The sequence below is a fragment of the Semicossyphus pulcher genome, unplaced genomic scaffold (assembly GCF_022749685.1).
Source record: "Semicossyphus pulcher isolate SPU_LCO1_2020_fin unplaced genomic scaffold, fSemPul1.0.p SCAF_8, whole genome shotgun sequence".
Classification (NCBI taxonomy): Eukaryota; Metazoa; Chordata; class Actinopteri; order Labriformes; family Labridae; genus Semicossyphus; species Semicossyphus pulcher.
Window position 1 is genome coordinate 18,950,984 of NW_027211759.1, and position 22,171 is coordinate 18,973,154.

Here is a 22,171-nt window from a genome sequence, read left to right on the forward strand (position 1 = left end):
TCCTTGACCTCTGACCCCACAGACAGCCGACGGCCTTCACAGATGCACCGATAAACACCCACAAACAGCCTGTCTCTTTCTTAAATCACCCTGTCTTCTGTCTTCCTCTGTTCTAGGACAATCTGCACACGTTAAGGACAAATACTGAATCTACGCAGAGCTCGCTCTCTGAGCTCTTTCTTACTCTCCCTCCCCTCCTTTTTAACATCCTATTCTCTGTTTTCCTGCCTCCCTCCCTCCGTCTTTCCCTCTGAATGTCTGAATGGGAGCCCCGGGCAGGCAGAGCCACAGAGCGGTCTTTGTGAAGGGGGAGAAAGGGCGCTCTGATCCAGGGGGGAAGTGGCTACTGTGGGGGCTCACCCCTGCATTGTGTGAGGGGGCCTGGTTCCTCGCCCCACCTTATATTCACTCACACACCCACAAGCAAACACAGACGCACACACACACGCACATACACACAGGTCCCTCTTCACATCCTAAGCCCTTTTGTGGTGAAGGGTCAAGTACACACACACACACAGACACACAAATACACAAACACTGCAGGAAGCTGAACACAATAGGTGCCAGTCTCTGCAGCCTCCAGTGTTTCTTTACAAACCCCTCATGTGTTGCTGCGAAAGACATGGAGTGATTAGCGAGAGGAAGAGGGGGTGAAAATGAAAGAATGAGACAAGACAGAGAAAGGGAGTGAGAAACGGAGGGATGGCTGGTTTTGACAGTGATGTTGACAAGCACTGGAACTATTTCTTTAATGGAGGGAGCAGCAGCAGGACACATAGAGGAGACAGAAAGAGACAGGCGACTCATCTGTGCTGAGAGAAAGCATGAGAGACAGACAGGGAGAAAATAGAAAATAAGACACCAGCAAAACAAAACAGATAAGCACGCAGAGGACAGCGGATGTCTGTCTCAAATGTGGCTGGAAGAGAAGCAGGTTTGATAAACGAGGCGTCTTACCTGTCGTCCGTCGGCCCTCCAGAGGCCGTTGCTGGTCTTCGTTGGGGCAATGGTGACTATTGGAGGAGTGCCTGGGACACCGTGGCCCCTGGTCTGGCCCAGGAGGGGCCCTAATGAGCCCCGCTTAGGAGTGGTGACGGGCGAGGTGTGGCTGGTGGCCGGAGAGGAGACTGGAGACGACTCGCCGCTGAGGGCAGAACCTGAGGCGAGGGGAAGGAATAAACTGCAGCTATCAGATGATCAGATTTAAAAGATCCCCTCTGATAAAATAGAGACGCTACACCAAAGAAATATAATCTTTTTTGTCGGTGTTCTGGCCTGAGACGAGGGAAACAGAGATTCAATCACTGTGATGAAAAGCTTTCGGGCTAAATGTGACAGAAATAAAGGAGAGCGTAAAAAAGAAGCAGGAGGTAAGAGAGATGAGGGAAGCAGAGCAAGATGAAGGTGTGTGTTTGTGTGTGTGTGTGTGTGTGTGTGACGTTGATGAAAAGAGACAAAAATCAGATAAACAGACAGCAAAAGAAGGATGTCATAAATGAAGGTGTTAAAAAAGAGGCTGGGGTGTGACACGGCGAGGAGGGTGGTGTTAAATGTGATAAAGAGCGAGTGCATGTGTTGTTGACTGTACGTTCTCTCCATCACTGTATTACTGTAACACTCACTTATCGGCAGACACACACAGAAACACAAACACATCCAGAGACCGTAAGAAGGCAGAAATAATGAGATGTGGAGAAGGGAACGAATGAAGGCCTTAGGAAGAGAAAGAGGTGGATAGAGGAAGAGAAAAGTAGATGGAGATAAAGAGAGAGAGAGAGAGAGAGAGAGAGAGAGAGAGAGAGAGAGCTTGTTATAATTGGCTGTAATTAGATTCTCATTATTAGGAGATGAATGGAAACGGATGAAGGAAGAGGCAGAGAAGGAGAGGTCAGAATAGGTCAGCTCTTATTCAACACCTTCATTAGGACACCGATGAGCTGAGAGAGGACACACGCACACGCGCGCACACACACACACACACTCAGAGAGCAACCAGGCAGTAAAACGTTTCACATTCATCCGTAAAACACAACCTTGCTCTGTGAAATGATCTGCTTACACTGTTGCTGGCACTGTGTTGCAAAACAGCGTCCAACCTCCTGTCATTAAAACCTCGCTCACTTTATAAAGGAGCAGTTCAACACTTTGGTGACGCGCTTATGCTACGCGTACGCGAGACGCAGTATGCACATGACTGGTAGGGGCAATGTAGTGGCAGAGGGGATGTGACAGGTTCAACGCAGCAGCAGGTAGAAAGTTTTGAGCTGATAGATCAAGTCTGCAATTATCCACATCTGTACGATTTGTTATTACCGCTACACAGCGACAAACACGCCTGTCAAAACAGCTGGAGACAGATGAGATCATTTTAGAAGTCCATGTGGAAACCTGCAAAACACTCAAAACCTGTCACTTATTCTGCTGTGATCTCAGAATAAACATAATAGTAACCTCCTCGAGTGTCTCCATGTCTGTTGTTTACATCCCGCACACTTCATACAGCCTGAGCGCTCTGCTCTGCCCTCTAGAGGTATCCTCCAGTAACACGCGTAGTGCATAGACAAGTACGTGAACAATTACGTTCATGTGTACACGAACGCAAGGCCAAGCAGCAAGTATATCTCCGGCTTAAGAGTTATGCTGCTGTCATGTCTGTACGCTAAATATGAAGCTACGTCTAGTTAGCTTAGCTTAGCATAAAGAAGGAAATCAAGCACATCTTTCCTAAATGTTGAACTATTCCTTTAATTGATTCTTACAGCTCTGTTTCTTGGCTAACTGTCGACAGAAATTCAAACAGTGAAAACATGCAAATATATTAATGGGTGTTAAACAAACCTGACAGCAGTCGTACAGGTTGTTCGTTTAGGGTGTGACCGACCAAGACGAGTCTACTGCTGGCGTGTGTTCGTGTGTGTGTGTGGGAATGACTTAGCTTACTTCTGCGGACACATTTCAGAGTTAGAAACTGGATGCCAGAGACCAATTGGGGACAAAGGTTGTGTTTGAAATATGCCCACAAAAGTGTCCTAAGTCCAAATGTGTGTGTGGGTTTAGGACCCTGTTAGATCCTGGGCCCTAAGCCTCTGGAGCTCTGAGTTTAAGATCACTGTAGATCCGTGCTCACCTCTGGGATCCTCCGCCTGTTTGGCCAGTTTACGCAGGGCAGCAGCGAATCCGGAGTTTGCAGACTGTGCGGCTGTGTTCCCATTGGTTAGAGGGCTGAGGGGACTGACAGTAGCCGTGGTGCGAGTAGCTGCGGAGATCATTCCTAATGATGGTGATTTATTGGACTCATGGTTCATACCTGAGGAGGAGAGAGGAGGGAGATGTGTTAGGGGTTTTTGGATATAAGAAGGAATTTCAAGTTTATTGCTGCTGGTGTCCGACTGAAACTCATCATACACATGTGCTCAAAGAGAAAAGACAGTGTGTGTGTGTGTGTGTGTGTGTGTGTGCGTGTTTCTGTCTTTGTGTCTGGACATCACAGTGAGCTCATAAGCGTGGGTCAGCTCCACTACAGACAGAGCGGAGCGAGTAGAGCTGTGTCAAATAGAGCGGTGACCCTAATAGCAAATCACACACATGAGTGCACACATGTCCATTTCCTCAAGGGAGCCAGCCGACACATCTTAAGACCTCGGGAGCGTCTACACGCAAACACTATAAGTATCACTGCTGTTTTTACACTCTCACAGACGCACACACTTACACACACACACAGGGATAACCAGCGAACACATTGATCTACTGAAAAGTGGACACTGAAAGCAAACGTGGTTAGACTAACCTTTGTCTTCACCCTCTTACTGACCCACTAATGTTAATTACAGCTGGAATTAGCCAGCAGCCCACCCCCCCCTCCTGCTACAGCAATGACCTCATTACAACCACAACACACACCCATTTACACACAAACACCTATCCAACACACACCACATGAAGAACAAACAGACAGCTAAAGCAGTAAACACACTCATGAAATATTCATACGTGCACACTGAACACCGTTATTGGAAGTTTTCCTCATCATTGCAGATGATTCTGAAGAATAAAAGGGACGGCCTGAGCTTTAGAGTTTGTTAACTGACAGAATCATAAATATCACACTCGCACATTAGAGTTTTACCTGCTACCTGCCAGCTTTCACACGAGTGAGCGAAAACAGGCGGAGGAAGCTGTGGAGCGATTAACGGAGTGAGAGAGGAAGATGTATGAAGAGGAGAGAGAGGGACAAGAGCTAACAAAGTAAGTGATTGACAGAGGCTGATACGTGAAACCATGTTGACCATCATGGACACAAATCTGTAGATTTATTCTGTAGTGTTTTAACATTTAAAATTAAACTATAAGAGTTTCATAGGATGAAAGTTTTGAAGTTTTTTGACCCTGCCGCTTTTTCGCAGCGACAGATAATCAACAAATAAGCTACATCTAACTGATCTGACTGACAGATCTGACATGTAAATATACACTTAACATGCATGCAGCTAAAGACATGTATGTGTGTTATAACCTGTTTCTTTCTCTTTATTCACTTTCCTCTTGTCTCCGGCTACACTTGTGTATTCACGCGTCAGGCAAATGAAGCAAATTGAAATTGAAGCAGACAGACAGAAAGGGAAAGGGAGATGAAGAGAGTAAAAGCTCAGATCCTGACAGGCGGCTTCGTGCGCGCGTGTGCGTGCGTGAATGTGTGTGTGTCTGTATCTCTGTCTCTGCTGAGCCCAGCAGTCAAGGGAGAGATGATAAGACAGTTTCTATCGACTCTTTCTCTCCCTCCCTCCTCTTTACTCGCTCACTCTTTCCTTCCTGTCTCTCTCTCTCGTTTATCTCAGAGCATACTGAGGCTTATTTAACAAAAGCCAACACAAATAATCTCCTCTCTGCTTTCTTTCTTCCTTTTTCTCTCTACAATCTTCTCCCACAGGCTCTTCCTCTGATATTCCTCCCTGTCAGTCACAAACACATGCTAACATATGCATGTGCACATAATTCAAACATGCAAACAGACACACTCACCCTCCCGCTCACTGTTCTCCTCCTGCTCGTCGTCTTTCTGCTCCTCTCTCTGAGACTCTTTCTCTCTCTCCCTCTCAGCCTTGCAGCTGCTACGTGGTCACGTGACCTTTTTTCTATCCACTTCCCCCCCTCCTCATCCTGCTCCTCCTTCCCCTCTACATCCACCCCCCTCCTCCTCCTCTCCTCCTCCTTGCCCTCCCTCTTTATCTATCTCCCTCTCATCCTACCTCCTCTCTTCTCCGTCACTCTTTTTATCTTTCCATTTTCTCTCCTTAGCTGTCCCTTCTCTCTCTCTCTCTCTCTCTCTCTCTGTCGTTTTCTTTTCTCTTTTCATTCTTCATCCTTCCTCCTTTTGGCTCGCACTCCCGGCAGGGTGGAGGGTGGTGGTTGGGGGAAGGAGGGGGGGGGAGTAGAAAGAGGAGGAGGGGGAGGACGGGGAGGAGGAGGGTTTATGGTGATGACGGGGAGGGTGGCTGTGTGGTTTGAGCTGTGTGTGTCTGTGTGTGCGTTAACCCTCCATCCATCACCCTGTCTCTCTCTCTCTGCTCGTCAGCTCTGCCTGCTTTGGGGACAGGGGTGAGGTGGGGGAGGGGAGGTTTCTGACAGTGACCTTTCACCCTTCACCCCTGACCTCTGCTGCCCCCCTACAGCAGGGGTTTGGAGGATGAAACACACAACAGTCCTAAATACAAATTAAGACATTTAACTCCCTTTAGGGCTGTTTTTTTAAAGTGATGACTGAATGAATAAACACGACTGAGAGGCCACACCAGCAGCCCCATGAGGCTGTAACGCTCACTGCACAACATGAAGCTGAGGGGTGGAGGAAAAATGGATTTTACTGTTTGTATCCAAATTGGAGCAAACATTTTAAGGTTGGGCTGAAGCTGTAGCCTGTTGTGAACAAAATAATTTATCCTCTACACAGTGTAAACACACTTTATAAGGCTAACCCTAACCCTCAAAACTAATTTCCAGCAGGTAACTTTGCTTTGAGCCTTATGCTAGTGTTAGCATACTAGCATGATCACAGCTATCTTGTTACAAACAAGATAACATATTAAATATACCAATATATTGCCACAGCTACGTAAGTGACAGTATTTTAGTATTAAACTCAAACAACTGCTAACTGTGTGTTCAGACTGAATGGAGTCAATGAAAAGTTACAACTGAAATGAGAAGCACAATCTAGGAAGCACAAATAAGAATGCTAAAATATTAACACAAATGGAAAACATTTCCAAATTAGCCCAATGTAGTGCTCATCTCAGGGGTCTTCATGACTGTTCAGAGGCAAAGAAAAAACGACAGAAAGAACTACTGTTGGTCCAAGATCAGTCTGAGCTGTCAAACAGCCACAATTCATTCACACAGGTTAGGCTGTACATCACTAGCTAGCTAGCTAACAGCTAAAGCTGACGACTGTGTCCAGTTGTACATGGGGTGAGCGCAAAAACAGTTAGTTAAAGATACAATTTGAAGGTAGCTTCAGGTTTAGTTCTCTGTTGTCCGCCTCAGCTGCTCTAAAAGAAAATTACTTCCAGTTAGCTCGCTAATGCTAACGTGTGACATTTAGGGTGCTGTGCTAGCTCACAAAGTAGAGTACGTACGTTAAGACCGGATCCTTAGCTGCGTGTCACCCTCTCTTTCTTCCATCTTTCCTGTCTCTCTTCAGCTGTCTCTATCTAAAAAAATATATAACTGGAAATAAAATGAACAAAAAATGTAACATTTAGTTAGCCTGCTGATGCTAGCATTTTCATGCGTGTTGTTAGTTACCATGAAACTAAGCTCCACACATACTTAAATTCAGCTTGCTTACATTCAAGCACAATTGTAGCCATTAGTTTTTTTCTCTGACCTGCAGGTGGAAATAAAATTAAAGGTCAAGGGGTTAACAAAAATGATTATGGTTTAACCTCTGGAACCATAAATGTTTGTAACACATTTATTAGTAGACATTTATTTATTTATTTATTCATCTATCCCTATATTACCCCTCTTGGAATCAATAAAGGATTATCTTATCTTGTTTGCAAATCATCCAATTTTTTAATATTTCTGACCAACTTACACTTCTGTCCCTAGTACCTCCAACCTCCTCTGGCTAAAAATATTCCAACTCGTGCCACAGACTAATAATAAAACTCCCCCCAGTTTTCCAAAATATAATTCACACCTGGGCGTGACTCCATTCATGTACACACAAACACGCCTACACGCACAGTCGCACTCTGCTCAGCGTGATGTAAGTGATATCGGACCTGCTGAGCCCTCTGTGTTTGACACCTTCTATGTGTCTCTCGCTCTCTCTCACTTTCACTCCCTCTCTCTCTAACCACACACAAAAACAGGTAAACACCCACCGCACAGGGGGACTGTGAGGACAACAGGGGGGCGACTGCTCTGCCCCGTCAGCTCATTAAAAAAGCACAATGTGTGTGTGCGCGAGTGTGTGTGCTAGCGGGGACGGGTCATTAGGATGGAAGAAGAGGTTATAACACACTACCTTCTCATTAACCCTCATCACATTGGCATGTCTGAGTGTGTCTGTGTGTTCCTGAGTTGGCTACTGTGTTAATGCTTAAATTGGCATGAATTACAAACAGTTAGCAAACATTAGACTGATGATGAGTGAGCACACAAACGCACACACACACAGACACAAGTTTTGTGGACACAAAATGTGCTCTATTTAAGTTTTAAGACATTACTAATCGGGCTCCTGCGGCTGATGCTAATCGCAACAAGGGCTACTGTTGCTGCTACAATAGCTGGCAGACTTTTTCAATCCATCTGACAAGCACACACACACACATACACACACAAAGAGAGAGAGAGAGAGAGACAGAGAGAGAGAGAGAGAGAGAGAGAGAGGAGAAGTAGCCAAATGTTTTACAGCCTCTTAAACTTGTCTGTAATAGCAGTCAGAGTGGCGTCGACACAGCAGTCTCCAGGGTTACTCCAGGGGCTGCTAAATGGCTTTACTAGCTCCAGTCACTCTTCAGCTCGCACAGAAACACTTAACACTTCCTTACAATCCATAAACAACAAACACACTCCCCCAGCCAAGCATCTCACACACTCACAAATAAGCACACAAATTCAGAAAAAAGGCAAAACACAGAGCTATTTTATCAGCTAAAACACACATGTGTTAGTCGTCTATGCTAACACAGGCATGTACACAATAAGCTGAGTCAGGATTCAGGCACTGTGAGTCACAAAATGTATGCATGTGACCCCTGGAGACCAAACAGCCAGCGCACATTTATAGTTGTGCGATAAATGGAGCAGAAAAACCACATACTGTAATAACCAAAACCTCCAGCACAAAAATAAAACCCAAACAGGAAGCACGTCCAGAGAGGAGCGGGAGCAGAGAATTAGCAGCAGGAACAGAGACAATTGAGTAAGTATGGGACGAGTAGGAGTCATTATTTAACAGTGTGTCCGCTCGAGCACAGCCATGTTTACTGTGCAATCATAACAGAGTTAAGATGTTAGTAAAAGGCTGATACGTTATCACTGCCGCCAGCGAAGACAGGATTGCAACACTGGAAAAGCTTCTTCTTCTCCTCCCTTGAACTTGGGCCTTCACTTCACCTCCTCCCAGCTTGTGACCCCTTCTCCATATCTCTAATCAGCGTTCATGTCTGCAACTATCTTGTCAGTCAGAAACAGAAAGAGGATATAAATAGCAGCTGTTTAGGGAGCATTAAACTTTCCTCTGTCTGTCCATGCCTCTTTGCTTTGTCATTTCCCCCTCACAGTCTCTTTCTCAGTCTCCCGCTGCTCGCTCGACAGCCTCTCCCATCACGTCGGCTGCCATCTCTGTTTCCCCCCTCTGTGTCATCGATCTCGTCTGCAGCGTGTGGCTCAGTCTCGCCTCTCTGATACGGAGATGATGCAAAAAAGATAAAACTATCTGAGGCAAACCCATCTTAAGTCTGTTTGTTTCAGTGCCTGGCTGTGTGTGACTCTTCCCCCGCAGGGTTTTCTGTGTGTGTGTGTTTTCCGCGCTGGAGGTGGAGTTGTACACAGAAGGGTCGTCGTGTCACCTGGTGCCGACACCACGGCGGCTAGACCTCCACCATCTGAACAAACACGAGGAGGGAGATCACACGCAGACACACTCCTGTTGCACAAAGGTGTAGGAAGACAAACAGACGAGCAGATGCGCACAGACTGACCTGTCAGGCTGCTGCTGGATAAGAGCAGGTGTAACTGAGGTGTGTGCTGTGAGAAAGACCTGCTAAACAACTACTGCTGTTGTAAACAATGAAGTTAGTGTTGGAAGAGTAACATCAGGGGGAGTTGAGCTGATACTGCTGTGTCAGAGGAAATTAAGGTTACAGATTTGATTAAATATTTCCTCATTCATTTAAGGTGAGTAGATGAAGCTGGAGTAACGAGAAAAGCAGCCTGGCAGTTGATTTATTCACGTCATCATCACCTCTGTCCTCTGTGTCAGCCAGTGCACCAGACTTAATAAAATACCAGTATCTCCGTACACCATCAAAAACAGACCAGGATTATTTAGGTCATATAATAATGTATTTAAGGGAGGTTATTTCAAAGCCCTTAGCAACTCCATCGTGTATTATAGATGAACAACTGATGATAAATGGACCTTTAGGTGATTTTTTCTCCCCCAAATGCTATTTCTCAGATCAAAGTATTCATCTCTATAGCAGTATTATTCTATGTATATTAAATTTACCGTCTCTAAACATGTACATGGTTATCAGAATAGTTGCCTTTTCATTTCCTATCAATTGATTAACTGACAGCTCTAATGACACTACAGGAGATTAAATAGAATCAGATACTTAGATAAAAGTAGCCTGCCAAAAACACAGTTATACTTAGTGTTATACTTATATTTTATATATTTAAAGGAAATAAAAGCACAGAGGCGAGTCTGCAGCCATGGGTTTACAGTAGTTTATCAGCCTATCTACATGAGAGGGGGGTAATTAAAGAGATTGCAGGTTTACTCAGTAACCCCTGCTGAGCAGCTGGTCTACGGCAGGTCAGGAGCAGCACATGGCGCATGGACCGTGTGTGTGTGTGTGTGTGTGTGTGTGTGTGTGTGTGTGTTGAACTCCACCTGCGGGCTGTGTACAGACACAAAAGCGACGTGATCCGCTTGACTGCTGCTAATGCGCCCGGCGGCATCTATCTCAGTCAAACAATACAGTCACCGTTAAAGGTCCCGGATTAAAGAGCGACTCCTCTAACTCCCATGGGTGCTGTATGTGTGACAAACCATCACAGGGAAGCTGGGTGACACACCGAGCTGTGTTTCAGGCTTTTCTTCCTGCCCGTTAAGTTTACAGGAAGCAAACAGGAGCGCTGTTTGATCACCGACAAGTTTGACAAGAAAGATAACATAACAAGGAACCACAAACACCTTAACAATCCTCACCATCTGCGGCTGCGTCAAGACAGACGCAGTAAACAAAACGATGCCGGAAGTGGAAGATTCTAACTACAAAAATAAGAGCATCCGCCAAATTCTAAACGAAGATTTTATCAAGAAATCTTCAGGTAGAAGAAATTATTGTGTCTGTATGAGCTTGGATTACCCTGGCAAGATTATATTTGATGCAATTGTAAACCACCGAGGTACACGCAAATGTCTTTTTTATTTTGAAAGTGGAAACCAGAAGCAGTTCTCTCGTGCTGCCTTTACACTGTCCGTCAAGCTGGACCAGTTTGTCTAAATACATAATGTCGAACGATTCAATCACACACTGCACACTTTCAGTGTTAAAGTCTACTGTCGTTCAACTAAAAATAACCTCAAATAAAAATAGATTTTCACTTCCTTCTTTGTCTAAAGGGCACAGATATGTAGTGGCCACACATAGCAAAGAGAAACTGCTGTCAAAACGCGGGCACAGTCACTTTTAAATAGCCTACTACAGACAAAGTAAAGGCTGTAGGAAGAAAAAGATATGGTCACGAGTTTGTAAAAAAAAAAAGAAGGCCATAAGGTCATACGATAAAGTCACCACTGAGCACCTCAGACGCTATCCATGCACTTTCCCAGAGATAATTTGACATATCAACCCAATGTTACCTTTAAAAGCAGTAAACACGCGTTCATGGAAGAGCTTTTGCACTCCAGGCTGTAACAAAGCAAACTCTGGGACGTTTTGTACTAAAACAACAGAAAAGACAACTTACCGCCTCACCAGAGAAAAAGGAAACCTCGGTTCTTGCGCATCCTTTGTTGATAAACTGCACGGACTCTTTATGCGGCGATATATTGTGTAATATGCTGTGTTATCTCCAAGATATCACTACAACACACAGCGATGTGTGAAGGAGAAGGACAACACGTTAACTGAGAGAGAGAGCGAGAGAGAGAGAGAGAGAGAGAGGCGGGGTATGAGAGGAAAGGGGAGGGGAGGAGGAGGAGGGCGAGCACCTGCTCCACTGATGCTCCCTGGAGAGATGGAGGGATGGAGAGAAGGAAGATGTGGCCCCAGACTGCTGATACCTCACAGCCCGGACATGTTTACTGTCCACTGGAGACAATCAGCTCTGTTCAAGTCACCTCCTCCTGCTGTACCTCACACAGTACACGGGAGTACTCACAGGCTAATTATAGTAATACTGCTATACTGATCTGTAGCACTGCAGCACTGTACAATCCACAGTATACAGGAGTACATATAGGCCAAGTACAGTAATACTGCTACAGGCTAATTATGGTTATGCTACTTAGCTTCTGCTGATGGTAATAATAACCCATTACTCTACTACTTCTACTACAATATAATACTACAACAATATTCATCATCAAATATTCAAATCTTTGCACAAACCAAAGTTGCAATCTGCCAGTGTAAAAACACACAGCAGCTGGCCCAGGTGTTTTTGTCTTAATTACTGCATAAACTGTCCTTTATTACAGTGAATCAGCTGATTTACCAGAGGAGGAACCGTTTATCTAGAGCCATTTTGGCCACTAGGGGGCAACGCAACAAACTTTAAACACAAAACTGACGTGGTCTTGTGACCCCTGAGTAATGTCATTTTAGTATCCACTCTTGTTTTACCTCTGTTTTTGTCTCCACAATTGGTTATGTAGCTGCTAAATGCTCGGCTATCTTAGCTAGCTGCTAACCTTGTGTATCTGCTGTCTATCTAGAGCCCTTTAGGCCACTTGAGGACAACGCAACCAACTTTAAACACCACAAGGACATATTATTAACTCAAGTTTTCTGTCTTGTGACCTTAGTAATGTAATTTTAATATGCACTCTTGTTTTACCTCTGTGGTCTCAACCAGTCTGGTTATTTAGCTGCTAAATGCTCGGCTATGTTAGCTAGCTGCTAACCATGTGTATCTGCTGTCTGGAGCAGGGCAGGTAGCGTACAGTGGATTTAACTGATGTTTTTGCTCCCTGAAACGGTAACCGAATGCTTTAAGTGTAACATAAGTCCTTGAATTAAATTATCTGAAGTAATCTAATAGTTTAATAAGACAGAAATATTGTCTTACTGTTTTTTTGTTTTATTTAATAACAGGATAAACTTTCTCAAAATGTATCATAGGGCCTTGTGTGCTAAAATGATCTTACTGTCTATTACCCTTATTATTTGTTATGTAAGGAGAAAATACATCAGATGATATAAGCTCACTCAGCCTGCTTCATTTAGTCTAATATTTCAACCCGTCCCCTGGGCCTCCCTGTCTCTCTCTCGCTCTCTCTCTTTTTCTTGATCGCTCATCCCTTCATCTCCCCGTCTCTCTCTCCTCGTCTCCAGAGCAGCTGCTCCACTTTGCAGCTATTTAACAGCTGTTTTGCATCGATTTGCGCTTCCGAGTGCAGATTTCTACCTTGTCCATCCTCCTCCTCCCCCCCTCTCACTTTTTACTCCCCCTTCTTCCTCTCTTCCTCTCTTCACTCCCTTCCTCTCTTTCCTGTCTTCCTCTTGCATTTCTAAGATGCCAGACTCACAGTAGCACCACACAGCCTTGATGTTTTCCTCAATGAATAGACTGTCTCCTTCAAGTCTTTCCCTGAGATCCATTCAGTGATGAAAGACACACACACACACACATAAGCATGCATAAACACAATCTGGCACGCATACACTCTAATAGACACACATTTCTACACACACACGCGCACACACACACACACACACACACACACAGATTAGCGGCCCCCTACTTCCCCACTTTTCTCTCTATGGAAACAACAAGTACTGAAGGAAGCAACGAAAAGAGAAAAGTGAGGCTCCCCTATAATCCCCAAATCCCTCTCTCTTGTACTCAAACCTACACAAGAGAAAAAGAGGGGGAGTGGACGTGAATTGTGTGCGTGTTTGTGCGTGTGTGTGTGTGTGTGTGTGTGTCTGCAGAGACTAGTGTAGCCTGACATGATTTATGGTTCGGCTGTGCACTGCAGGCAGACACTCTCAGTTTTCTCTGAGGTGGGTGTCTCACCTCCATCCTTTGTGACCTATACAGGTTGTATTGTGTGTGTCTGTGTGTGTGTGTGTGTGTGTGTGTGTGTATTTTAGAGGCAGATAAACTGTAAAACGTGCACATGAGCTTGTGTGTGTGTGCAAGCGCAGGTGCAAGATAAACCTGATCGAACATGTGCTGCTCTGTGTGTTTTTGTGTGTTTGTGTTGGGGTCAAAGCGCACAGCGGTGTGTGTGCGCGTGTTCTCCAGGTGGGTTATACTTGGCGGAGGACTGTAGGATCCCCCATTAAGCAGCGTGTAAAAGAGGCCGAGCACAGAGGCCATTATGAACTCCGGCAGTAATAGCTCCAGGAATCTTATTGCCTCTGGAGACCTGGTCATTAGCCTATTCCTCTCTCATAAAGCCCTCTATCCATCACACACGCAAGCATACACACATTTATATGCAGACACAGCCTCACACAAACACACACGCAGCTTCCTGCCTCCTGCTTCCCTGCTCCTCGTCTATTCATCCCTTGCACCGTGCGAGGGATACTGCTACAAGAACAATCCACCAAGACATCCACAGATGTCTTTTAAAACAGATGCACATAAACACACACACACCACTCGCACGCAGATGCTCATTTACAAAAGCAGCGAGGCATAATATCAGCCATGAACTCAAACCGCTGATTATTTAAATGTATTCCTCCTTCCTCATCCAGTGAAAGTGAGACGCCGCAGCAGCCTGTTAGCTCTGGTCAGGTAGGAGATTACAAACAGAAACAGTGTCACATACAATGGAGCTACGTGGCTGCACGAGCATTATAATGGCAGCTTAACCCACCTTCTGAGCATTCACACACACACACACAAAGACACACATTTGCATACCCACATTTTGTACCCAGATGTATTGCCAGTTCAGACAGTGAAGACAAACTGCCGAGGCAAAAAGGAGGTGAGTGCATTCTTTATCCTCAGGCAGCTGCACACACACATGCTATACAGTGTGTTCACAATCACCATGCAAAAACAGTGCACACACACACACACATGCAGCAGGGAGAATCACTACCAAGCACACATACTGTGAGTACATATGTTTACTTTCACCTCTGCACACGCTAGAAAACTCACACCCTCAAAGTACACAGCAAGAGAGCTGTGGTTTTAATATAGGCGCGTGCACACACACACACACACACACACACATGTGCACACACACACATAAAGAACATTGTGTACCAGCACACACAAAGCAGAGGGAGTCCAGAGAGAAGAGATACCTGGGGATGGAGACACACTGGCAAAGGTAATGCTGGAGTCAGTCACTCTGTCCTCAGGCAAAACAGACACACACACACACACACACACACACATGCACGCACACACAGCCACACAGCGCTGTAAAGATAAGCACTAATCCTGTTTATTACCTCCTCCCTCTCCACACTCTCCCTCTCTTTTTTCATTTTATCTCGCTCATTTTCTCCCTCACTCTTATTTCTCCTCTCTCTCCTCCTCAAGCCTGTTTCAGCAGCGTGCACACACGCACACACACACAGACGTGCACACACTAACACACACGCACACACATTGTCAGTTTACTCATGTGATGTTTGTTGGCCTGGGGCTGAGACAAGGAAACAGGGAGGGGAGTGTTGATGTGTGCTGCTCTCTTCCAGCTCCAGCTCTGTTCGCGTCCTGCAGAGAGAATTACCTTCCCTTTGTCTGTGTGAAGGGCTGCTGCCTTTACCATCTGTGCAGCGGATACAGTGGCACTGTGTGTGTGTGTGTGTGTGTGTGTGTGTGTGTGTGTACTACATTCTTCTAAAATAAAGACATGTTTCAGGATCTGATATCTTGAAGAGGGGCTTTCGAGGTTAAGACTTGAGGTCACAGGTGAGGTAGACGGAGAAGTTTAAGGGCTTCAAGGTTACAATAATGCACATTTTGGCATTTTACATGTGTATTTTAAGGCTGAGAATGTTTATTGATCATATTTTTTTCTCATCTATGCACTAAATAATCCTAAATGTTATACTGTAGCGTCCGTACTTGTTCTGCTGTGTCAGGTGTGTATTGGACCAAGTTTTTGCAGTTTCTGGGGTAAGACGCTCGACTGTGCGTACTTTTTGATGCAATGCTGTTTCTCTCACATTATTGACTTATGCTCTAATTAGTAAAGTCCTGTGATCTGTTTTCCTATCTAAGGCCCACATTAGATAAACCATACACAAAATGTGTCCACTTCCAGGAAACGTTAAGTTATAGGAGCAAATGTAGCCTGTTTATTGTGTTTTAAAGTGGTAATCTCAAAGATCTCAGTTTTGTTCTCTTTGGCAGCACCTCTGTTGATAAATGGTAATTGCGGGAGCACACTTCCCAGATATTCAGGCAGTGTTGCATGTGTGACGTCCAAGGCTGGCTCCAGTTGTAAGTCTTGATTTTCCTCTCTGACGGTCGCTTTCCTTTTCAGACTGTTTGCCTTCATCTGAGCGTCGAATTTGTTTCTTTTTCTTTGGAGTTTCACTTATTTTTGAAGTTGTATCTGTAGTCATCGATCTTTTCTATGTTTGTTCAGCCATAGTAGATTACTGTTTCCTCACAACACTTGCAGAGACCAGAAAAGAAGCCGCTTAGCTCCGCCTACCCTCTCTGGCAGACCAACCACTGCTGGGTGATGGAAAACGTGTCACTAACTGGGCAACGCTTGTGATTTTTTCGCACCAGACAGCCAATCTGTAATACTGCAAATGCAAAGGCTTTCATCAGTGGGCCATAGGCTCAGTCACCATTGTGTGCATTCGGCAATAGACAGTGACTTAACAGACATTTATTTACATGAAAATCTTCGAGATTATTACTTTAATTAATATTTATATAGTTTTGTATAAATATTGGTGGAATGATTCACTTTTGACCACTAGGGGGTGTATTGTGTTGGTGTAATTAGTCACATGATGAGGTCAGGTGTTTATAGTTTATAGGTCACAGGGGAATAGGAAGTGAGTTGGGGCAAAGGTGGAGGGAACACACGGTTCTTACTGTAAGCACGTAAACGCATGATCACCACAGAAGTATTGGATTTACCATCATTCATGTCATCAAATCAGTTATCATTTTCTGTTTTATCCTTCTGCAATAAACGGGAACATCACCCAAAGTCACCTTCATTCTGGACGTTCGTTATTGGAAACATTTTTACAAAGGGAATTTTTGGGACATGAATTGTATTTCTTTTTTTTATGTGCAGGCGCCCTCTGCTCACATCCATGGGGGCCACCCAGTACAACCCCGGTGTGTTGTAATGACCACTGAGTGGTTTGTGGACCAAAGGCCTTGCTCACAGGCACATCAGTGGACGTAACATTGTTGCCAAATGTTGCTAAGTAGTGCTCATGCTGGATTCATGTTGGGTCTCTCTCTAAATAATATAAACGAGTACGGTCTAGACCTGCTCTTTTTGTAAAGTGTCTTGAGATAACTTTGGTTATGATTTGGTGCTATACGAATACAATTTGATTGATTGATTGAACAAGCCCAGAAATAAAACTGGCAGCCCACTGCTTCTCTAAGCTTTAGGCAAGCACAACCTGAAGGACGCAGCAGGTCTCATTCTAAAATGCTATATATCCCCAAGCGGGGGGTAGGTGTCAGACGAAGAAATCAACTGCAAGCTGACTTTGTTTACATTTTCAAGGGCAAAAATTGAAAGTGAGTGATACATATGACTATTAAAGAAAGCAGGAGGAGATTTTTTCTTAAAAACCACCACTTAAACACGCACAGGACAAAATCAGCAAAGAGATAAGAGGTATGGCTTTGGCCACAGGGGGCGCCAAAATCAACACAAACAGAAAGTGAAACTGAAACCCCCTCCCCCCCCTCAATCTCTCTCTTGGGCAATCTCTCCTCACTCACAATTCCAAATTTTCATCCTGGTAGCATTAACGGTGGCTAAGAAAACTATTTTACTCAACTGGAAAGACAGAACTGAAGTATCAATAAACCACTGGCTGAATCTACTAACAGACCACTGCAACCTGGAAAAGCTCACATCGACCCTACAAGACAATCTGGTTCCATTCAACAACACCTGGTCTCTTTTCCTGCAGTTCATTCAGAGCTGATTCCTCTTCACACCATCTCAACCGGATCTTCCCAACCCCAATATAATAACTCAAAGTAGCCCACTTCTGTTTTCTCTCTCTTCCTCTTTTGCTGTTTGTTGTAAATACAGTAGCTTTAAAGGGCCAGTTCACCATTTTTCATCCTTAGTCCTATCATGCTATTATGGGGAGCTAGTGGCATTATGGTAGAAATCTTTTTTCGCTCTGTGCCTTTGGTGGACGCTATCTGCTTCTCCAATAGGCCCTGGAAAACCTCCGCCAGACCACGTAAAGCACATCATCTGGCGGAGGCCAGCGAATTCACTTAACTACACTTCCTCAATCTAGGACGCCCTCCTCCGATGTGATGTCTCGTTCAAAATCGCCTGGTTTGAAATGTAGACTGCAGACCTGAAGAGTTTTTAGATAATTCACAGGTATATTCTTGTTGTATTTCGGTCTGCAGCGATCAATGTCCTTGACTGGAAAACGGTAGTATTTCACTCCAGCGTCTCTCGCTGGGCCGTTCCTTTCATCGGGAGTGGTGCAATGCACTCTGGGTGTTGTAGGAACATAGAATGTGTGAAACAACGAGCTGTTTGTACAACTTTCTCCACGGCTATGGCGCCAATTTAAAATATGATATTAAAATCAGTTTTGCTGCTAATCATTGGCATGTCCCAGACTGTGTTAATAATAAATAATTTAGTATATAGGAAATAATTCATTTCTGTGTTTTTTGCATAGAAAATATGAGTGGTATTTTGTGCACAAATTGGCATTTAAAGGGTTAAAGATCTTAAAATGAGGACTGAAGCTGCAGAAAAGATTTGATTCAGTTAAAGTGGAAAATATCATTAATATATACATCATTTTATTGTTTTACAGTTTTTTAATGTGGACTTTTCTGTCTGCTGACAGAGGGACTTTTTGTTACAGAAGAATAAGAGTTAATCATAAAGTAAGTTTCTGACAAAAAGCTAGACACTGTAGCTTTTAGCAAACTTAAACAGGAGTAAATACTGAGTCTGGTGGCTCTATTTTAAACTGCAGATTAATACAGGTTTCATGCTCTGTGGATCCACTCAGATATACTCACACTGCTCATGTTCACTGAGGAACATGTCACCCAGAGCAGCTCTGCGGCTTTCTGATGTCTCTTAAATAGTCTTTGGACGACAGTGGAGCTCTGCGGCACAGAGGAATAAGCTACATCCAGCTTACAGAGGCAATTATTTCATTGTCGGTGCTTGAATGTTTAAACTGCTGTGTTTGACTGTGTTTGTGGTTTTCCAGAAGATGCTATTTTCTCCAGGGGACGAAATACAAAAGAGGGAATTAAATCAAGTGTTGCATTAAAACAGAAGAGAGCAGGAAGTTGTGGGTGGACTCTATAAAAGATTAAAAATACAGACAATCACACATTTACCCCTTTATCCTTTTTGTTCTTTACATTTCCTCTTTTTCTCTTAATCTCTTACTGATCCGCTCAGCCATCACTCTTTCCTCTTGTTCTTCCTCCACCTTCGCTCATCCCTCAGTCGCTTCTCCTCTTTTGACTCCTTTCTCGCCTCTTCCTCTCCTCCATCCATGTCCTCTCTTCCTCTCTCTTCCTCTCCTCCATCCGTGTCCTCTCTTCCTCTCTCTCCCTCTCCCTCTCCCTCTCTCTCTGTCTCTCTCCAGATGGGTGGCAGGGAGCAGCAGCTTGCTGTGGTCAGGCCAATTATTTACATAATTATGATCTCCCACTTAACCACATGATCCCTTACCTGGGCGTGTGCAATTAAAGCCGGCATCATTATGCAGATTATGCAAATACAGGCAGAAGCGGAACAAGGTGGCCAGAGATCACACATGAGCAAACACGTGCCCTGTAACCGTGTGTGTGTGTGCTGCTGATGTTTGTGTGTCAGAGGGTACATATGTGTGCAACACAATGTGGGAACATATTTGACAGCTTACTGATTTGTGTGTGTGTGTGTGTGTGGTCTGTGGGCGGGGGGGGGGGGGGGGTCTGTCTGCAGATGTTACTGCATGAGCTGAATGATGTGAGTGATATTTCTCCAAATTAAAGGGCCAGTTCACCCAATCCCCACCAAAACACCTATATATTCTCACTATAGCTTTGATGTTATGAGTGATCCACCCCGATAATGCTTATGAAAAAGGGACATTAATAAAACTCAACATCCGAACCAAAGAATTCGCTCTCAACTGTTTTAAATACACAACACAAAATCAGGAGAGGTAAGACTGCAGCTAAAGGCAGGATCGATACATGGCTATTTAACACCAGCACCAGGTCATGTTCTGACTATTGATTTTAGCATCAATACAATCAGTGACCTCCGAAATCGATGCCTCACATAAGATCAAGATTTGGAAGGATAAACTCTGTCCCGTGTTTTAACCAATTGAAGCCAAAATACCCCTGTGATGGGCGCTGTCATCTTGCACTGGTGACGTCATTTGGAGCCAGAGTTGCGCAGTAGAGATCGGCAGGTGGAGCTGCGTAGCCACTTCCGCGGACCAAAACACACTCTTAACTTAACGAAAACAAGACCAGGTCAAAACCGGAGGAGCAGCCCCTCCTACTCCCCGAACAAAGAATCCAGAGCCGTATGGACAGAGAGTCGCGTCAGTGGAGGTCCAATATGCTCCATGATCCACCATTGCGATGTCGCAACTCCGTCTCTCTACGGCTGTGAAAGTAAAAAAAAAACACAGCAAAGATCCCGCACGTCGGCGTATTTAACAGCAGAATAGCTTCTTGTGTTGGTCTGAGGTTAATGTTCACAGATATGGAAACTTCAATGACTGTAGTGATTGTTTTAGTTACGTTTCCTCTCCCCGTTCCTCCTCTACTCTGCTTATCCGGAACAGATCGGCTGCAGGAGCCGTATTTGTCAACAGAGCTGTCAAACATCTTTTTTACAGCATCAAATAACTGAAAACTAAACTTGTCAGAAACACTTGGACGTAAGAGTTTGAGAAACATTTATTTGTCTTGTATTTTGAGTTTATAGTTTGACTCCCATCTGTTAACATGGAGGAGGCTGGCTTTATGACCTATACTGCAGCCAGTCAGCAGGGGGCGCTAGAGAGGGTTTGGCTTCACTTTTAAGGATCTGTCATGTCGTCCATCTTTTTGGACATATCATTGATATTCAAAATCTAGTAAAAATAACTGTTGATGTTTGGCTAACCTTTTAGCTGTGATCAAATGTGTTCATATCCAGAGTACTGATGATGCATTCACCTTCATGACATCAAATAACGCTTTCCCCTGCATGATGTTACATTTGCAAGTTATGTAATAAAATCATCAATAAACTATCAGTATTGATGTTGATGATTCTGGCCCTTTCGTAGCTCAGTGTATCCTCCTCCTTACACTAAGGTGAGGTGTGTTGATCCAGAGTTACAGGAGGGCTGTTACTTAAATATTTAAGGTTGACACATTTTTAAAGATTTGAGCACTAACAATAAAATTCACCTCCATTGTAATGGAGTTACAGATGACATTTCAGAAAGGGAGGGAGACATCCAAAAGTAACAATCGAAATGTGTTTAAATGTTATTTTAACATTTTTTAAATTGGGTGAACTGGCCCTTTAACACTTTAAAGTCAGACTGTATTTGTGTGGTTTAACAACAAGACCCAGCGGCCACTGCTGAGACAGAATTGGATAAAAGGAGAGGCAAAGGGTTAATGAGTTGAGGGCTGTAACAGTGTGTGTGTGTGTGCGTGTGTGCCTGCCCCGCTGGAGTGCTGTGGCACCTCACAAAGGAGGAGGCATGTGCAAACACACATCTGCATTATGAAGCATACATGCCCTGTCTGACTGTAACTGCCAACTAACTGCTGTTAACTTGCTCTCTGTAGAGGCCCCTCCTCACACACACACACACACACACACACACACACGACACATTCAATCAATTATGCATTGACATGGTTCATGAACATGCAGATGGTGCAGGACCAGTGGGGGCACAGGCCTCTCTCTCTCTCCCTGTTTAACTCAGCCCTGTAGATGTGTGTGTGTTTTCCTACGTGTGTGTGTGTGTGTGTGTATAAGTGTGTGTTAAGAAGTCCACCTCCCTGTAAAAGATATTAATGCCGGCAAGTTTTAGCTGCTGTATTTTCATTTGGCTAATCCTCCTGCCATCTGCTCGTTATCGTACGCCACGCTGCTTATTACAGTGTTACTCTGTGTGTTGGTGTGAGCATGTCATGTTTGTGTGTGTGTGCGTATGCGTGTCTGTCAGCTCTGCAAAACATGTGTGTGTGTGTATGTGTGTGTTTGAGCTTCCAGGAGTTGTCGTTATCACCTCCGGTCAAAATCTGCTGGCATTTATCCCAATCTCCACAGCTCAGTGAGCAGTCAGGCTGCATGTGTGTGTGTGTGTGTGTGTGTGCGTGTGTGTGTGTGTGTGCGTGTGTGTTTGTGTGTGTGTGTGCATTGTTTGTGTGAATGTGTGCTTGCATGTGAGATCTCACATCAAAGCTTTTTTCTTGCACTAAATGAATGTAAACATCACAGAGGAAACATGCCTGTCCGTGTGTGTGCTTGTGTATGTGTGCGTGT

At 44.4% G+C, this 22,171-nt stretch overlaps 1 protein-coding gene across 4 annotated transcripts in view; it reads right to left on the reverse strand.

Moving 5' to 3' along the window:
* The window catches only part of LOC138613297 (genetic suppressor element 1-like), a 41,761-nt gene that overhangs the window by 12,690 nt on the left and 6,900 nt on the right, over nt 1-22,171 (reverse strand). The window contains exons 1-3 of one of the 4 annotated variants that reach the window (XM_069686938.1): nt 11,232-11,351; nt 3,131-3,310; nt 961-1,160 (exon numbers count right to left, since the gene is read on the reverse strand). In XM_069686938.1, the coding sequence (XP_069543039.1) occupies nt 961-1,160; nt 3,131-3,308 (378 nt within the window). In that variant the 5' untranslated portion in view covers nt 3,309-3,310; nt 11,232-11,351. Of the gene's footprint in view, nt 1-960; nt 1,161-3,130; nt 3,311-5,025; nt 5,116-11,223; nt 11,352-22,171 lie in introns of those variants that run through there. The other 3 variants (XM_069686935.1, XM_069686936.1, XM_069686934.1) reach the window with 3 other exon arrangements.